The sequence below is a fragment of the Orbicella franksi genome, chromosome 3, assembly GCF_964199315.1.
Source record: "Orbicella franksi chromosome 3, jaOrbFran1.1, whole genome shotgun sequence".
NCBI classification, from domain to species: domain Eukaryota; kingdom Metazoa; phylum Cnidaria; class Anthozoa; order Scleractinia; family Merulinidae; genus Orbicella; species Orbicella franksi.
In genome coordinates, this window is record NC_138147.1 from 3,594,657 (window position 1) to 3,612,661 (window position 18,005).

The 18,005-nt window shown below is 38.1% G+C and overlaps 3 protein-coding genes across 3 annotated transcripts in view; 1 reads left to right on the plus strand and 2 right to left on the minus strand.

Annotated features, from left to right (window-relative positions):
- LOC145480727 (uncharacterized) overlaps positions 1 to 18,005 on the minus strand; it is a 317,856-nt gene that overhangs the window by 226,749 nt on the left and 73,102 nt on the right. The window lies entirely within an intron of this gene.
- LOC145480694 (anaphase-promoting complex subunit 4-like) lies at positions 675 to 3,936 on the minus strand. Its single transcript, XM_081459000.1, has one exon. It carries the CDS (start codon positions 3,927 to 3,929, stop codon positions 1,536 to 1,538), a length of 2,394 nt encoding a protein of 797 aa, XP_081315126.1. The 5' UTR covers positions 3,930 to 3,936; the 3' UTR covers positions 675 to 1,535.
- Positions 3,942 to 17,264, plus strand: LOC145480692 (armadillo repeat-containing protein 2-like). The gene is made up of 17 exons (XM_081458999.1): positions 3,942 to 4,291; positions 5,599 to 5,719; positions 6,244 to 6,993; positions 7,277 to 7,379; positions 7,851 to 8,026; positions 8,802 to 8,852; positions 8,941 to 9,086; positions 9,615 to 9,720; positions 10,475 to 10,615; positions 11,099 to 11,185; positions 11,574 to 11,670; positions 12,434 to 12,556; positions 12,838 to 12,951; positions 14,459 to 14,591; positions 14,725 to 14,805; positions 15,291 to 15,370; positions 15,802 to 17,264. Exons 1-17 carry the CDS (start codon positions 4,068 to 4,070, stop codon positions 15,966 to 15,968), a joined length of 2,700 nt encoding a protein of 899 aa, XP_081315125.1. The 5' UTR covers positions 3,942 to 4,067; the 3' UTR covers positions 15,969 to 17,264.

Consider the following 18,005-nt stretch of genomic DNA (forward strand, 5'->3'; position numbering starts at 1 on the left):
TATCTCACTTGAGTGATTTGAGAACGCAGCAAACTTTTATTTTATTTTAGTTTATTGAGCCTTTTTATTAATCTATCTCCATCACAATGTTGACTAAGAATAAATACAGGGGTGTATACATGTACATGTATTCAGTTCAGGCCCACCAACTTAAATTAAACCCACACCTTATTGTTAAAGAGCAAATGCTATATTCTGACTTACCTCAGTGAAATCTGTTATTATTAAAGAGTATTATTATATGGCTGTGTCTCACGAGGACTGGGAACTACCGAATTCACGAATTTGATTGGCTGAAATCGATACTGACCACGGTCTAGATTTTCCCATCTAGACTGGCATCTAGACCGGTTTCATTTTGCGTTGAAAAAGTAGCCAACTAAAATACAAAAATGTTCACCATTTTCTTTTATTTTCTTCTCAATCAGTTATGGAAGTGCCAAAATGCCTGATGACAAAAAAAAAAAAGTAAAGAGGACGAGCAAATTTCGGCAGGTTTAAGTTATGCTCTTCGCTGTTTGCAAGCGAAATGTCACCAAACCAGTTACATTAAATGAATTAAAGTTTTCTTCTTTGCCATATAATAAACATCTTATTAACCGAGCTAAGTCAATCTGTATGGGAGAATCTTGACCTTGGTCATGTGTACAGACCTCACTGCATTCGGTCTGTACTCACAACCACGGTCAAGACTCTCCCATACAGACCTCCAGCTTTGTTAATCAGAGCTAAATATAAAAAATTCAGCTCCTGCTGAACATTTACCAAAATTATATTAAATAATGTGCTCTGCAGTACCATAACTTTTATCATAACTAAATTTACGTACAAGAAGTACAGTTGCTAGAAGATTAAAATATGCTGGCACAGTACAGTCATAGGCCACAGGCATCTTTGGACTTTGGCGACCAGTGACCTTCTTGTCTGAAAAAATTACACAATGCTTGAATATGTGAGTGTTGAAATCAGGATAGGATAGAAACGCACTCAAACTACAGTAAACAAAAAAAAAACAAAAAACAAAAAATTAATGTTCACAATTCTCATGTGTGATGAAAATGTTGAAATTTCAAAAATAGTTAGTTTGAAATGCTGCATACTCTATGACCTGACTTCCATTGACAGTTGAGTAAAATCAGAAACTTAATACAATAACTAAGGAGTAAACAGGGAAGTAAAATTGTCAAGATCTACGCTAATTAAGACCAGGTATCCAAACCTCCTTCACAGTTGTGATTTTCTTCGTTTAAACTTGATGAATTATTATTGAGGTTGAGAAGGCTTTTGGAATGTTTTCTCCCAAGTACTGTTGCCCAAATCATGAGTATTTTGCCTGACAAATTTCATAAAATTTTGGAAACTGGAGGGTCATATGCCTATGAGTACAGCATAGCAGATTTAAATTTTTCTCAGGCAATATCTACATTGCACCAACATTTGTTTACTACAAAGGTTCTTCAGTTATTGCTATTCTTTGAGAAAATTGCTCGGCAAAAATTAGTTCCCTAGGGAGACATGAATTGTCAGAAATCTGTTCACTGCTCCTCTTCAAAGGAATTGTTTAATTCTTCATTCTCAGTTTCCTCATCTTCTGCCTCCTCATCTTCGGCATCCATATCAAACAGCCGGACATTTCTTTGCAAAACTGACAACACACAGGAGACCTTCCGAGTTCCACTCACAGACAAAGAACTTGCGCTCATTCCAGCCAGCTTCCGAAAATGGGTAATTCTTGGCCCTACACTGATAGGTGGAGGTTGTGATATTTGGTTGATGTATGTTTGTTTGACTTGTGCAACATCCAGAAAGTCTTTATCTTCAAGCCATGAGTAAGGAACTTGAGCCAATATTGACAACCCACCATCAACATCATCTTCATCACCACCATCATCTACTTTCTGCTGCTGAAGCAAAACTGACAAATACTCTGAGTCATAGAACATAACATCAGAGAAAGAGTACAACACTTGTTCAATGTCACCTGGCAAGTTGTCAATGCAAATTCTTGCAAGAAATAACCTGCGCTCATTTGGCCTGATAGAAACAAGGTTCAGTCTCCTGTCTTCAGGAAAAACTACAAGCTGATGCACAGGAAATCCAGTCGATTTTTGCACTACATGGAAAGAATCTTCATTCTTGCTGATTTCACAAAGTGGAGAACAGTTCCAGCAAGAGATTGATTTGCTTATAGCACTTACTGGTTCTGCAAAGGCTTTCTTGATGTGTTCATGGAGTTGTTCAGAAAGAGTCAGCAGAGAATCAGTTGCTTTGTTAGGTATTAGCAGAGGACTTGCTCTGAGTGTTGGGTGACTCTCAACAAACTTTGTCCAGTCATTGTTACCAAACGGTGGCTTTACTGTTAGTGACTTGGGGTCAAAATATTGACCGACTCTCTCCAGGGTAAACTTTCCTTGCTGGTTGACAACAAGCTGATCTTGAATGAAGCCTGACAAAAGCATTACTTCTTGCTGGCTCCTCTGTTTCACAAAGTCTGGAATTTCAGCATCAGATAAACTCAAGATGGCATAATAAAGCCATTGAAAGAATGCTTTGAAGCTCTTGAGGCTTGTTTCAATGACAAGGACAAGCTCTTGTGTTTTCAACATGACAGAACCAAGACTTGTGATAACAGTTTGGATGTCAAACTCAGAAAGACCCAAATCACCAAACTGTTCATACCATCTTGACATTCCATGAAATTCTGTCACATGGAACAGAAGAGATTGCATGACACACTGCAAGTGCTTCAATGCCAGATTTTGAATACTTGTGTAAGAATTTTCAATGCTATGTCCCAGCTTCTTGAGACCTTTCTCTGTGAGATCATGAATTAGGAAAGACTGTAGCTCAGGACTTGTCACTCCATGAGTGAGTAAAGTTAGGAATTCACTACTGACACTTGATCCGGCAGTCAGTCGTTCTGCTGCAAAGTCTGTCAACTTTGTGTCCATCTCAAGGAGTATGTCCTCCCAAGCGTCTGACATGGACTGCAAAGTGTTATCAAAGTAATCCATCAGGCAGGTGACCTCGCCCATTTTCTTAGCTACAAGTGCAAGTTCACGTCTCCTCATGGACAGCAATCCGGTGTCATACAAGACTAATGACACAGATTGTTTATCTGATTCAATCACAGGTGATTTGACGACAGCTGAGAGCACCTTTAAATCATGCGACACATAGGCACTCGTTACTTCTTGAAATTCAGAATGATGCTGCAAGACATCCGCAGTATTCAGTGAGGCACACAAGAAAATGCCATACAGGTACATATGTATTTTGCCTCTATCATCACCGACAACCAACACGCTTAACTCCTCGGGTAGACACTTGAGCTTTTTGGGATCCTCCGACTCTTCTTGTAAAGTTTCTTTCGAAAACAGAGCTCCTGCAGATTTTGGCAGATGTGAAAGTGAAGGAAGATAAAGTTCTGATTTTTCTACGAAAAACGGCAAGTTTTTCGAAGACGTTTCATGATCAACAGTCGATACTTTCTCTTTTCCTTCCTCTATCCAATCCATGGACGTGGGCGTCGATTCGATTTTTGTTTTATGAATACATTCAGCGTTTTCGATGTCGAAGAGCTGTATTTTACCATCGTTGAAAGCAACAGCTAAAATCTTCCCGTCTGGTCTCCATGCCACTGAAAGAGCTCGACCTTCGGCGGTAGAAATTGTCCACACTCGCTTCCAAGACAACCTCTGCAACCAAACCTCACCTTCGACTGTCACAAGGGCAAGCAAATCCATCTTTGGCGACCATCTTTGATAAAGAATTTCCGCAGAACACGGCTTGTCTTCGAGCTGCCGAAAAGAACCGCTTACTCCCGCCATTTTGGAAATTCGAATCTCTACCGCTGACTTGAAGTCGTCACACGCAGAAATTCGGAAACGAGGCATTTGCCCGAAAACGAGGCCATAGAGTTCGGCCATCAAGGCGTTCTTAGGAACGATAGAAGTAACCGAGAAAGCGCCAAATGACAACTGAAAAAAGTTGTATTAGCAGTGTGGTTGTTGTTGTGTCTACCACTGATGGAAGAAAGAATGTAGCTGTAGGTTTCCCTTTGAATAATGGACCCGCCGAGGCCGCAAAAATCGCGCAGAGGCGAGAAGGCTTCCAACCGGCCGTTTTATGCAACTGAGGGGCCAACAAGTGCAAATATTGTCGCGGATGCGAGATCTTCCATCCGTCCTTTGGACACCAAAAGGCCTTTTACACCAGTGGAATCTAACAGAACGTTATTTGGACGCAGCTCTGTAAAGCCCTACGAGGGAAGACCGCCATCTGCATTCAGGTAAATTTGATGCAATTAACTTTGTCTTTGACAGCGCTTCATCCGAATGTTTCACGACTGTTTACAGTTGATGATGGCTGTATATGTTTGCTGTGGATTGTTGGTTTATTCGATTATTGCTATGTTTATTGTAAATATTGCAAATGGAAAAAGTAGTTCTTAGGCTTTTGAGGTTGTGGTATGCCCTTAATGGTTCATGCTTGACCTCAAAACTACTGTAAATATAAACGTCCTCGATTCTTAAGAGAAAGGGCTCATTAAAGAAATTTGCACCACTTTATATACAGGTGCAAAATATAGCAACTGGATTCATAATTGTTAAATGTTAAGGCTCTAGATAGAACCTGATTTGTCTGCTTTGGGAATTCAGGAGGAAAAGACGTTTCGAGTCGAAAAAGTTTTTGTGACATACAAGCTTGTTTAAAAGCCAACCCGTTGTAACCATTTGATGAAAATGAGAATTTATTGCGATGTCGAGATGCAAATTTTGATGAGCCATTTGGTTAATTACCTTTAATTTGTGATATAGTTTACAGCTGTGAATGAATTAGTTCTAGCCCTTAGATACTTAAGAAATAAACTAACATAAAATATGCACAAGTTAAAAGGCAAGATTACTTTCAAAACCAAGGGTTAAGAACCATTCATTTGAAACCCCAGACCTCTCCCAAGCTTCTGAGGGGGATGGGGAGGGGGAAGTCCCCAATCCACAGAGGAATAGTGAATGGCAAAATGTTCCAATCTCACAAGCCAGTATTGTCTCATCTTTGTCAATTTCCATGCCATCCTCTAAGATAACTATTATAAAGTATTACTTCTATTCCAAGTTTTGCATTTCTTGAGCAAAATATTTTTTAAGATCTTATGATATGCATATTAAGAGACATTGTTTATCTGCTGTTATTTTACAAATGCTTGAAACATGAACAATAAAGTAATTTATTTAGCCAAAACAATTTGTCTGCATTTATTCTGTGCCAACATTAAGGCATTCCAGGTATCTTCCTTGGCTGAGAAATGCCCATGAAGTTTGAATGTCACATGATATTAGCATGCAAGCATCACACTGTTTCATACTTGCAAACAAACTGTGAAGCACCTTCCCCGATGGTAGGAAAGATTCACTCATCACTCAATCATGATTTGTGAAATTTGTTTTGACGTGATCACTTTCTTTGAATCTGTGAATGAAACCAACAGTGCATGCAACGGCCTGAAAAAAGAGAGCCATTTCAGTAGATGTCTGGGATCGATAGTAAATTTTAGCAAAACACAAACAGTAAAAACCATGTCTTTCTTTCTAACAGCCTAGGTAGTTACCAGTCTGAGGGTGAAACTTCCCGTCCCCCATCAGGAAGAAGGCTCACTCCAATTGAAAATGCTCCACAGATTCCTGAAGCTGTTGTTCCTTCCCCACCCTCTGGAGTGGTAAGTCTTCACCATGAAATGTAATTCAACCTTTTATAAGTGGACCCCAATTAGGATTTGAATAAATATCTGCCTAGGAGAGGTAGTCATCTCGTGTCTTTTGGACCATGGCCACATGCTTACAACTGTATATGTAAACAAGACTCTCATTATTTTATGACTGTTGGGTGTTAGATTGTTCATAGTTGCATACTTTTTTATGGTGGAATCTTTGATGGGGAGAAGGGACGGAACAGTGGTGAGAGCGCTCACCTCCCACCAATGTGGCCCGGGTTCTATTCTGGCCATATGTGGGTTGAGTTTGTTGTTGATTCTTGCCTTGCTCCAAGGGTTTTTCTCCGGTTTTCCTCCCTCCACAAAAACCAAAATTCTAAATTTCAATTTGACCAGGACAGAGGACCCGCATGAAAACCAGCTAAGGCTGATGTGGCTTCCTCTCTAAATATTGTAATTTATTTATTTATTATTTATGGACATTTTGTATGTTGTGTTTATCTCAGTTGGTTTTTACCTTTTTTCTGCAGCCTTCAGGGAAAGTCAGGAGACCTCTTAAATCTTCCTTGTCAGGTCCTTTTGAAGAGTTAAATGCTGAAAAACTCAATCAAAAGCTGCATAATATTGTAATTGGGCAACAAGATAAAGAGGTAACAGCTGAACTTCCTCCTTGTCCACCAAAAAGAGGCTCTTTTTCTGGTACTCCTCCCAGCGTGGGTGAACCTCTTCGGCATAGTTCATCAGAAATTTTACCAGCGCCACCTGCAGTTTCAAGGGATGTTGTTGGTGCAAGGAGAGTAAGAAGTGGGCCAAAAGAGCGCAGTACCCCAGTCGTAGATTCTATTACCCGTGTCAAGAGTGGTCCTCTGGAGCGTGGTGATCCAGCTGGAATCCCGAGTGAACAAACAGCTAGCGAGACCTCTCCAACCTCAGGGAGGATGAGGAAAAAAGGCGGCGAGAGAGGTGGAAGTGGAGATAAAAGACGGAAAAAGTCACAAGCAGAAGAAGATAAACCCAAGGATGAACTAGTTTCTTATTATGAGGAGCATGTGAAACCATTGCTCTCTCAAATGGAGGAAAGATTTGCAGAGAAGAATGTAAAGGATCTTTGTCAAGATTGCTTGAAACTGTGGAATGCTTTAGAAAAGAAAGGTTTAATGGGAAAAGCTAGCGGAAGTTTTTCTGCTCGAAGAAGAGGAGAGATTTTACGGACAGTTTTTAAGTTTTTGGATCTTAGTGATCCAAGATTACTCCTGAGACTTGGAAGATTGATTCTTTCGGTGAGTGTTAAACTTCTGTATTTCTTCTGTGCTATAGTTAAAGGTTGATGTCTGTCTTAAGGTCTACACCAAGATGGCATTTGATAACCCTGGCTTGTATAGTATAAAGCAATAACTAGGAGTTTTGAAGTATACAAAGTGATTGCCTGAGTTTATGGACAAAGTTTTGAATTTCCATTTCTGGAAATTTTAATTCCAGGGTTTTTCCTAGCAGCTTTACGTGTAGGAGGTATAATTTCATCCATTGTAGAATAAAATTTGATATTTTTTGTTTCTGTTGCAGATGAAAGTGACTGGTAATAATTTAACCAACATATGTATGGTTGTGTACAGAGTGGCCAAAACAGAAAAGAATGATCAGTTATTCCTTGAAGAGGACATTTTAAGTAAGATAAACTACTTATTACTAACTCTGAGGTATTCACGGGATTTCTCAAAATGTGACCTTGCTGTGTTGACTGAATGACAGGGATTTGCTCCTTCTTTATTTGGGGAGGGTTTCTAGGTTACATGTTAAAGCATCTTTTCTGTCTCCATCATCTGTGGTCAACTGACAAAATTTTTCAGGTCTTGTCATGTGGTTTCATTAAGGGCCAGGCATGGGGCAAATTGCCTGGCTGTGAGGATGATTTTACCAGCCGGGTTTGACCATCTAGAGTAAAGGTTTTCTTGTAAAGAAGTTCAGTTCTTGAAAATAGTTTTGCCCGCCTGTGAAAACCAGTTGCCCTCCCGCTGAAAATGTTAATGAAACCCATGTCTTATCCAGGGTAACTTAGTTGTCTTGTGTTCTTGATAAATATGTGTAGAAAAGTCTTCAAAATTACCTGAGCTCCCACTTTTCTTTTTTTCTTTTTCAGAATGTTTAGTAGATACAATAGGAAGCTGTGAAATAGGAAGTCATCACGATGCACTGGTATATACTGCTGGAGCTTTAAAACATCTCTCAAGTAACAATCCTACAGCTCAAAAAGAGTTGGTTTCTCTTCAGGGTATCGAGGCTTTAGCACAGATTCTTGATGCAATTAGTAAAGATGTAAGTACAGTAATCAAATTGGAAATAATTTATTGATTGAAAAGTGTTGGAGATTTTTAATTTTTTTTTCTGGAAAAGTACGAGGTGTCAAGAATGACAATTATTGCCTTTAAAGTATAAAAAAATAAATTTTCTGTACTCAGAGTGCAATTAAATATTTTATTAAAAGTTGGATATTTTGTTTGGTTCCACTGAACTTCATCAGCCACAGTAAACATTTTGAATGTTAAGGAGGGTTGTATGATTTCATTATGGTCTTGAGAGGGCTAAAATGGTTTCATAGATGTTGGCTAATTCGAAGTCATTGTCTTTGTTCAAAGAGGGCTTTCGTAATCAGATCTCAATTGTCTCCCTTAGGCAATGTTTGAACATGTTGCTTTCCGTGGCAAGAACTTTTGTTTTGAAAGAATATATTGAATGTCCCGTGGCAGTGTTCATGAACAGCCGACAAATTCCACGAAAGATGGTATAAATTTGCCATAAATCTACTAGTCTTTCTAAACTTTATCTAAACTTTATCTAAACCCTCTCCTTAGTCACTTCAAAAATGCAAAGAAGAAGCCTCCATTTTGTTAAAAACAACTTCACACTGCTAGGCTACTCACTGTCTACAACAGATTAGATAGTGAGTAATATAGCCAATAAGAGAATCAACATTTGTGATAGAATACTAGCAGATTTATTCAAATTTCTAATACTATCTTTCTTTGATTAATAGTCAGTATTTGTAAAGACATGCCTTTTACTCTGACTTTATTATTTTTTGTTGTGTTAGGTATTGATGTCCATGAAGGGGAATTCACAGTTCACCAGTCTCCTTGTTCAGGTACAAATTTACTATATATTCCTAACTAATGCAAAAGTTCTTGATCGAGAAACATTGTGAAAGTTCACAGCTTCTACACTAATTGCAGGTAACGGGGGCACTGAGAAATCTTGCGGATGTTACTGGAGCCAGAGAACTGTTTGTCAGCACTGGAGTAGTTAGGAACTTGGCCATAGTTCTGGGGCCATATTCATCTGACGGTGACGTAGTTTGGAACGTTTGCCGAGCATTGAGGTGAGGTTATTGTGACATGCTGGTCAACTCATAAATAAACAAAATTAAGGGTACCATTGGTTTATGTCCACATCCAATATTCTGCTGTTGAAAACATTCTGGGTGCAAGTTGGGAGGAGGAGGGGAGGTGGGCTGCAATCATGTCTGGTGACTGACATAACAGTACATGGCTACCTGTAGGTATGGTGGCCAAGGGCAGGCCTTGCCTTACATGCCACAAAGATTGATTCATCTGAGAGACCCACGTAAGGTACACTTGGCAGGGCTGTCATTAAGTTTTGATTCACAACAGGCAAGTTCACCTGTAACATCAAGGGCTGATCAAGCACACTCAGCCATAGCAGGTGTTACCGGTTACAGCCCTTAATGAAAGCCCTGCTTGGAGATCGCTATGGAGATTTGTGCTAAGGTTGATTTTGTAATTTTTGGGAATAAAATCATCAGATCTTAGGAGATGGGGCAGTCCACAAACAGTCTTATTTTCAGTGTAGTAACATTAACTGTTCTATTCATTTTGCTTTACCATAGCAAACTTACATTGTACACAGAATGCTGCGGTGAACTGTTAGACAGTGACACCTGTACTTGGCTTCAGGCACTGAGCAAGATATTGTCAGGGTACGAAAAGAAACAGGTGTGTACAAGACATGGTTGAAGCTTCTTTGTTATTCTGAGTGGCAGTAAGATCACTTTTACACATGGGGAACTCGCTATTAATTTTTTATTTAGATATAACATGTTAAGTCAGTGGAATAAATTTTTAAGGCTACTGAGATCAGCTTGACATGGTTTCTACATTTAAGAAATAGAACACATGTGCCATGTTTCTGTCAAGTTATAGAAACACGAGTGGAAGTTTGGGACAACGAGAAATGCTGTGGGAACACGAGCTGACAGGCGAGTGTTTCCACAGCTTTTTCGAGTTCTCCCAAACTTCCACTAGTAGAAACACCATCATTATGACAACAGCTCAAGTGCTAGTTATGTATTTCTATTGAGCCATGGAAACAAAATTTTTGACCAATCAGAGCACCTTATTTTCTTTGGGCTTTTTTCTAATTAATGGTGTGTAAAAATGTTTCATACAACTCCATTATAGGCATTGTCTTTGACAGCAATAGTGACCCCAATATTTTCTCCATTATCCAGATTTGAAGTTTTGTCCATGGTATTTAGCTGCTGGATAATAGTATTAAAATATATTGTTACCAGGGCTGTGCTCTAGAAGAGCCTGGGTGCCACAGGCTACTAACTTTTGCCTTTGGGTGACTGGAAGAAAATCACCAGGGCACTCAGGATTTTATGGTCAGCAACCTTTGGGCTCCTCATAATTTTAATTAGACCACAGCCTTGGTTACTTTTGAATCTTTTGCCTGTTCATATTGCAGGAGTTGGTGGTCCGTGTCTGCTTCATTTTGGGGAACTTAACATCTAAAAGTGAAAAAGTCAGGGAAACGATTTTCTTTGATGAGTCTTTCATGGCAGTCTTACTATCTGTTATGCAGTCATACTTCAATACAGAGTTGGAGGTTTGGCAATTTTCTTCTGGATCTAATTAAACAAAACAAGACAAACTTTTACCACTAACTTTCTTAGAATGCATCTTAATGTAGTGCTGTCAATACGACAGCAACTGCTAAAGCTTCCAGTAGGTATTTTATTTTACAGGTCATCAGGAATAATTTTAATAATAGCAGTTTTCAAAATTGGACACCCATGTGATCGTGTGCCAATCACGTGACAAATAGGCATGCTATACAATGTAGATACCATTAGCACCATAATCTGTAGAGTGGTTTTCAACTGAGTGTTGTTAAACCAAAACCAAACCAGTTACTTATCAATTAGACTACTCAGCCAGTCTCAAACCATAGTAAAACCAAAACCAAAACCAAAACAAAGTAATTGTCAAATTACTGGGGACACTCAATTAAAAACCCCTCTAGTTTGAAAAGGCAAATAAAAGCCTTAGATCAACAGTGGTTCATTTAGTGCATTTATTGTGGTTGCAGGTGCTGAAAAATGGACCCTTATCTGAAGAGAAACAAGTGAATGGCGAAAAGAAAGGACCTAACAAGAATGAAGATGTCCTTATCAAAGTAAGTATTATTTAAGAGTGTATAGGTTCATTTAAAGTTAGACATTCAGGTAATTTAATTCTATACAATGAGTGCTCAGTCCCTTAAGTTATAGTGTGGAATGACCAAGCAGTAAATAAAGATTGGAGAGAAGTAATGGCAGAACATATGAGTTTGTTTTGTTTCACAGTGTTTTTATAAAGTGGTTGTTTATATTACAACATTCTGCTCAGTCATTTTCTTCTGACTAACAATAAGTTATGGACACTGCAATGATCTCTCTAGTACTAAGTCATCAGATAACTCATTTATTTTAAGGGAGATGGAAATGGGTGCATAAGAGACTTGTTAACTGTTTCCTCATGGTAAATTTGTTATGATTACTGGTGTCACTATTGGTAACTTTCAGGCCATCAGAGTAGTTGCCAACCTTTCAATCAGTCCAGAAGCTGGTGCAGGTCTTGCGGCTAATGAAGCTTTAGTTGATCTGTTAATCCAGATTCTTGGTATGTTATTGAACTTTATATAAAAACCCTTATTCCAAGCTTGAAATGTCAAATACCTTCTATGCCATTATTCATACTTTCCTTTTAACTAATAGTTGCCAAATTGAAATTTAGGTCCCCTTGTCAAATACCACACTCCCTATTTCTGAAACAAGAAATTATTAAGGCCCCCTCTCTTTTAATAACTCCCCTTCCCTTCTTTTGTTTGCAACTAAAACAATGGGAATGTACTTCCAGTGCATTTTTATCAATTCAATAAACTGGGTGCAAACGTACATTTACAGTATTCACAAGCTTTGGAAAAATATTACTAGTACTTGTACTCAAATTTAGAGTCATAGAACAAGACATTCTGTAAAGTCTTTGTCGGGGCAAGAGGTCGATACTGCTAGAGCTTACGCCAGTTTCCATGGCATTTAAAGACCAGGAGGGATTTAGGAGTATTTCCTCTCCTGCCTGGATGGGATGCTAGTTTATCACAGGGTTATCCCCAGCATTAAATTCACCAGAACCCATTTACACACAGAGAGGTCATGTGAGAGTAAAGTGCCTTGTCCAAGAACACAATGTAATGACCCTGACCAGGACTTGCACTCCGTCTGCTCAAACCAAAGTCCAGCCATTATGCCCCCGTGGCTCCACAACTAACAATGCACCTGTCCAGTATTTTACTAGAGACGTGATGTTGATCACATTTGGAATGTGACAGATTGTTTGTGAGCACTAAAAGCAAGTTTCTTTTTGTGTGCGTGGATCATTGCAGATGTGAAAGATGCAACTCACAGTGAAGAGCTTGTCCTGAACACAGTTGCCACTCTTAATAACCTGTCATTTTACAATGATGTTGATAGTGTTGTACAACAAAGACAAGTCGAGATTACTGAGAGTAAGTTTATTTGACCCTGCTATTGTCATAGGTTCAAGTCACAAACCAAGTGGCCAACACTTTTGATTCTTGAAGCCCAATTCTTTATTGTGAAGCAAAAAAAGGAGTAATTGTTAACACATCCTGAAGGGGAGTTTGTCTATCCAAGGGGAATCATGATAAAGAAACTTATTTTATCAGTTGAGGCTGGAGTAGGTTGTATAAAAGAGCACCTTCACTTAAAAGCACAATTAGATACCAGGGTACCACTAACAGCATGTTTCTGGCAAATCCTGTTGCAGTGCTAATTTCCTTGCTAATGCCAGAGAACATGGATGCAATGGTGGAAGCCTGCCGTGTCTTTGGAAACTTTTCAAGATCCAAAGAAGTGAGAGCTTTACTGGCTGAACACAAAGGTAAAAGGTTTCAGAGTATGGTGTACATGGTTCTCTTCTGAGCCACATCATCATAAGTTAAAACATTTTTCGTGTCAAATGCGGGAATTGCACTTATATTGTAAATTAAAAGATCACTATTAATATTAATATATAACACTAAACTGCATGAGTAAGCAAATCAATGCATCTTTTTCCAATCATTTATTAACGTCCAAGTTTTTAGCAAAATTTTTGGATGTCACAACAAACTGGAGAGTATTAATATGCTCAATGCTTCTGAAAGTGACGCTGTTGGGATTTCTGATCTTAATTAGCATACAATGTAGTTACAGTTTTATTTCTCTCTTTTCTCCATAGCTTAAGGTAATTCCCCTGAAATAAGACTGTCAATAAATTTTTGTTTGTCCACTGAATATTTATCATATGAGAACTTAAATTATAAAATAAAAAGGGGGGGTGCCCATGCTCGTTAAGGAGCAGTGAGGCATTGAAAATGTCCCATTTTGGCATTATTTAATGCTTATTCCAAGTTATTGTAAAATCTTTGTGAGCCCAGACTCATGAAAACATGCCTCAAACTATAGTCAATACTTTTGTCGGATACAAATAAACCTTTTAAGTTTGATTTTTACAGACAGCTGAACCCTTGTTAAAATATTGGAACCAAATTGCTTGCCACGGCTATCAAACTGCAAAATAGTAAAGACAACAGTGCAGCTGCTATTTTCCTTATTTCTTCAATTTTCAGCAATAGAAATCAGATCAGTCTTTTCTCACACAAAGCTAACGATTAGTTGATTAAAACGACTGGAAAAAAACTTGGGGTGCCCAAGCTCATTAGTGAGCTATATCCATTTTTTAACTGACAGAACTCAATATCAAGACAAATCCGCTATGTTTTCAATGTGTGCATGCATGAGGGGGCCCTAGTAACGCCATAAATTATGTGCAGTAAGGATGCACAATGCAAATGTGAGGAATCACCTTAATAGCATCCATTGAGAAGATATCTTAAACACTTGACACAGTGTTTGACCGTATTTCCAAACACCTTGAAGTTCATCAAAAGTAGTCAAATGCACATTGTATTTTCAACTTTCTTGGTGTTTGGAAATGTGGTCATACGCAGTCTTTTTTGTGTATATGTTACTTCACAAACTGTAATGATGTTTGGAAATGTGATCTTAACTAGCATAGATTTTCATGATTTTTTTTTTTTTGTTAGTTTTGATTGAGAAGATATCTCAGACCCTCTAGACAGTCTAGACAGTGTCACATCGTACTTCTAACAAATCAAAGTTCATCCAAACACTCCCCAGTGCATCATATTTTTAATTCAGGTCTTATTGTTTGGATTGTTTGTGATGAAACACTTTCTCTCATTGCTGATATAATTATGGGAAACACAGGAACTATCTAACTTCCTGTGTTTCCTCAGAATTGTCACAACATTAAGTGATAAAAAATAATTGGCAATTTAAAATCCTAGAAACTTTCTCAGATTCTGTATTGTTTGCCTGTTTAGTTGACGAGATCATGATTGCATTGTTGGATGCTGGTGAGAGAGAAACTGTGTTTATAGCATGTGGTGTACTTATCAACCTAATGATAGATGAACACATCAAACCAAAGTTAAAAGAAGAGGATGGAATTAAAAAGTAAGTTATGTCTGGATTGTGGCTGCTTAACACTGTAATGTGTTTTTCTGATTTACAGTATTTTTACTAAATGAACATTGATCATTATTTTTGGAATTTCCTCTTTCTAGAATGCAATTGTTTTTCCTTGCAGACTGGTAGATGTGTTGCGTGACTTTGGAAAACATGATTGGCAGCTGTCCAGTATGGTCTGCCAGATCCTGTGGAACTATAGGTGTGTTGTTTACTCATATGAGATTTTATTTTATTTTGCAATTCCATGTTTGTACAACAGTATCATAGGGGTACATGTAGTATGCATTTTGCAGATAAATCAGTTTGCTCCCAAATTGGAATGATTATTATATTTCATCTCTGTTTTACTGTAATACTCAGAAAACTGTGAACACTTTGATTTGATTCTGTCTAGTCAATTGTGTACCGACCAATCACAATAAAGTTTAGGTCGTGGGAACAAACCTCAAGACCACAACTAACTACCGTTGCCGTTTGCTGTTTAGACGTTTTCTCACACCTAAGTTGCGTTTTCCTTGCTACAGAATAATATTCCATAAATATTTCTGGTGCTGACGGTTTTCTGAGTTTCACAATAATTAGTAGCACTTTGGCTATTACTGTAAATTTATGCAACTGTTGTTTGTTTGTTTGTGTGCTTTCAGTAATGACCATACATTTGAATAATGACTTGTCAATTTGCAGTGATAAGATAACCAGCTCTTCAGAAACCTTTGGTGATCAAGAAACATTAGAGTTGATGGATGTTCTTACACAATACCTGGGTAGGGCAAATGGATTGTTTTCGTAGTATAATAGTATACAAATATTCTTGAACACTTTCTTAGGAATAATTGCCACTTTTTGGGTTTTGAATATGTATTACTATAAGTGACTATCTAGCCAGCCATTCAAATGCATTCAGAGGTGGCCTACTTGTAGAGAGACGAAAACTCAATGCACAAAGACTTTGATAAACGACTAAAAACTAACTTTCTTCAGATCTATCACATCTTGAGAAAAAAAAGGCAAATAAAAACTTTGATTTGTGCCAAATTTTAAGTGGCCAGAGGAAAACAGTGACTCTACCAGGTAATACAGGTTTGTAATTTTTATTGTCTCACCGTCATTCATGAAAGAAAATAAGATTAATTAAATATATATTTTTTATTGTTGTACCCTAAAGTCATTCTAATGCTGCTGAATTCTGTTTCAGATGAAGACATAGCTCTTGATCCAAGTGAATTGGAGTCTATGGAGTCAAGCCTTCCAGAAGTGTTAAGAGACATGTGGGAAGGACAATTTGTTCCTGTTGGCCAGCATCTACTTCAACGAGTCAAGTCACACCACACAGATCTTGTGCCATTAGAATCTCCCAGCTAACAAGCACACGTCTGTGTCATTCTCATGAGAGAAGAACATACATATACAAGGCACATTTCAGAGCTGATTTGGCTATGCAGTCGAGTGAGGAATGCAGATCTTACAAGGAATCAACACTTATTCAATATATTTATTCATATCACTTTTAACATTGATAACCTTGAAATGCACCCTGCAAGTCACTCAGATTTCAGCTTCATACAAAGCAGCAAGAAAAAGCTGTTTTAACCCATGGGGCAATGTTTAATAAACAAGGACTTCAAAGCCTTCTAATCATAATCTCTGTACGTATTGTTAAAAAAATTCTATTGCCTCTCACCCATGTACCCCTATTGCACATTCCCTGGCAGAAGGGCTGTTTCCAACACAGTATTTTGTTGACATAATTTTGGTTGAAGAAATATATTTTGACAAGCTTACCATAGTAGTTACATTGTACAAGTGAATAAATCCACTTGTATCTTCACCATCTACAGGTATATTGCAAACTCACAACATGACCAGCTCCCAGTTGGCTTGATAACTCATTTGGTAGAGCATTGCTCCGGTATTGCAGAGGTCACGGGTTCGAATTCCGTTCAAGCCTGAACATTTCTCAGGCTTTTGATTTCACAACTACGTAAGTTATGTATATAACTGCAGCAATGATCAGTCATGTCTTCTTATAGTACATTGTATGGGTATCCCATTAATGCTTTTTTTTTCTGGCGTTCCTTACCATAAATATTATCAGGCAACCCTACATTGTGCAGCAAGGTGCTATTGTAACATAATCATATACTGTTCATTCTCGGCTTACGTAGATTTTCCTTTCAAAGGCATTGAACAATATTTATACATATTTTTTGTGTACAAGGTGCTATGTGTAAAACTATTAATAAATTCTTGTGTCAGTGGTTGATCTAGGGAACGGCTATCAACAAATGGTCCAAAAAGGGCTCTTTTCAATTCGGAACCCCACTTTTTTGGGACCCACCACTGATGAGGGCTTAGTAATGGTCCATTTTAATCAGTAAGAGATAAATGTATGTACAAATGTCTGTTGTGCCTTGGATCAGCCACCTTGCATTTCTTAAAGTAAGTTATAATCACTTCTATATTCTGTAAAAAGATACTGATATTTTTTGTCACTGGTTTTCCACTAGACAGCTTGTAAATAGAATGAGGGTGTATGGAAAGCACAAGAAAAAGTTCTAACTAGTGTGTTTTTATGTAAACTAGAAAAACATTTTATTTATTATCTTGAGAAGAGTGTGAAAAGCAAAGAATTTTGAATAAATATTAAAGAGACCCTGACTGGCTATCATTTACAATTACATGTAGTTTTTCTGCAGTTAATACATTAAAGCTGTCAAAAATGTAGTATTTGTTTGTGAAAGGCACTATTAGCTGGAAGGTGTTCGACTGCATTAATATTTTGAAACGGCAGCTGTTTTCAAAGCCATGCAGCGAATCCACTGTTAAGTGCAATGGCATCTTTTTACAGCTTGTAACAATATTGAAGGGCGAGATCTTGTCGGTTCACCTGGGGGTGTTGTAAGGCTCTTGCCAGCATGTCATAACTAGCTTGTGATCCACACTTTTGTGTCCATCTCAAAAGCATTTGATAGCACCGTTCAAAGGTGTCTGCATGATCTTCTGTAATCTGCTCCAGCTCCAGTTCACGAAATCCTAACACTTTTGCCAGCATTTGCCATCTGGATCTCATTTCAGTACAAATATTCAACAAATCATTGGTCTCAGGAGTTCCCCTCTTAATTTGTTGCTTGGCACTCATTGCATGGTTGTTAGTGTGCTAAAAAGTAATTAGTTTATCATCTTAGAAAAATTTCAATGCTTGAAAATTAGAGTGCTAAGCTAGACCTTATAACTGAATGTAGACTACTGCATGGGAAGGGGGAGACCCTGACACAAATTCAGCGAACCAAATGGCCAGACATGATCCTCTAAATGAAAAATGTGTCCACACATTGGGTTACAAAAAGTAACCAGGAGAAGCCATTGGGTTTGCGGCTGAAATTGAGTTGAATTTTTTAC

What these genes read in the sequence shown, in the direction of transcription:
- LOC145480694 (XM_081459000.1), bottom strand. Translation starts at nt 3,929, where the DNA reads ATGGCCGAACTCTATGGCCTCGTTTTCGGGCAAATGCCTCGTTTCCGA.
- LOC145480692 (XM_081458999.1), top strand. Translation starts at nt 4,068, where the DNA reads ATGGACCCGCCGAGGCCGCAAAAATCGCGCAGAGGCGAGAAGGCTTCC. An exon ending in TCTGTTAATCCAGATTCTTG is followed by an intron (nt 11,671 to 12,433) that starts GTATGTTATTGA and finishes GGATCATTGCAG; the next exon opens with ATGTGAAAGATGCAACTCAC. An exon ending in CAGATCCTGTGGAACTATAG is followed by an intron (nt 14,806 to 15,290) that starts GTGTGTTGTTTA and finishes GTCAATTTGCAG; the next exon opens with TGATAAGATAACCAGCTCTT.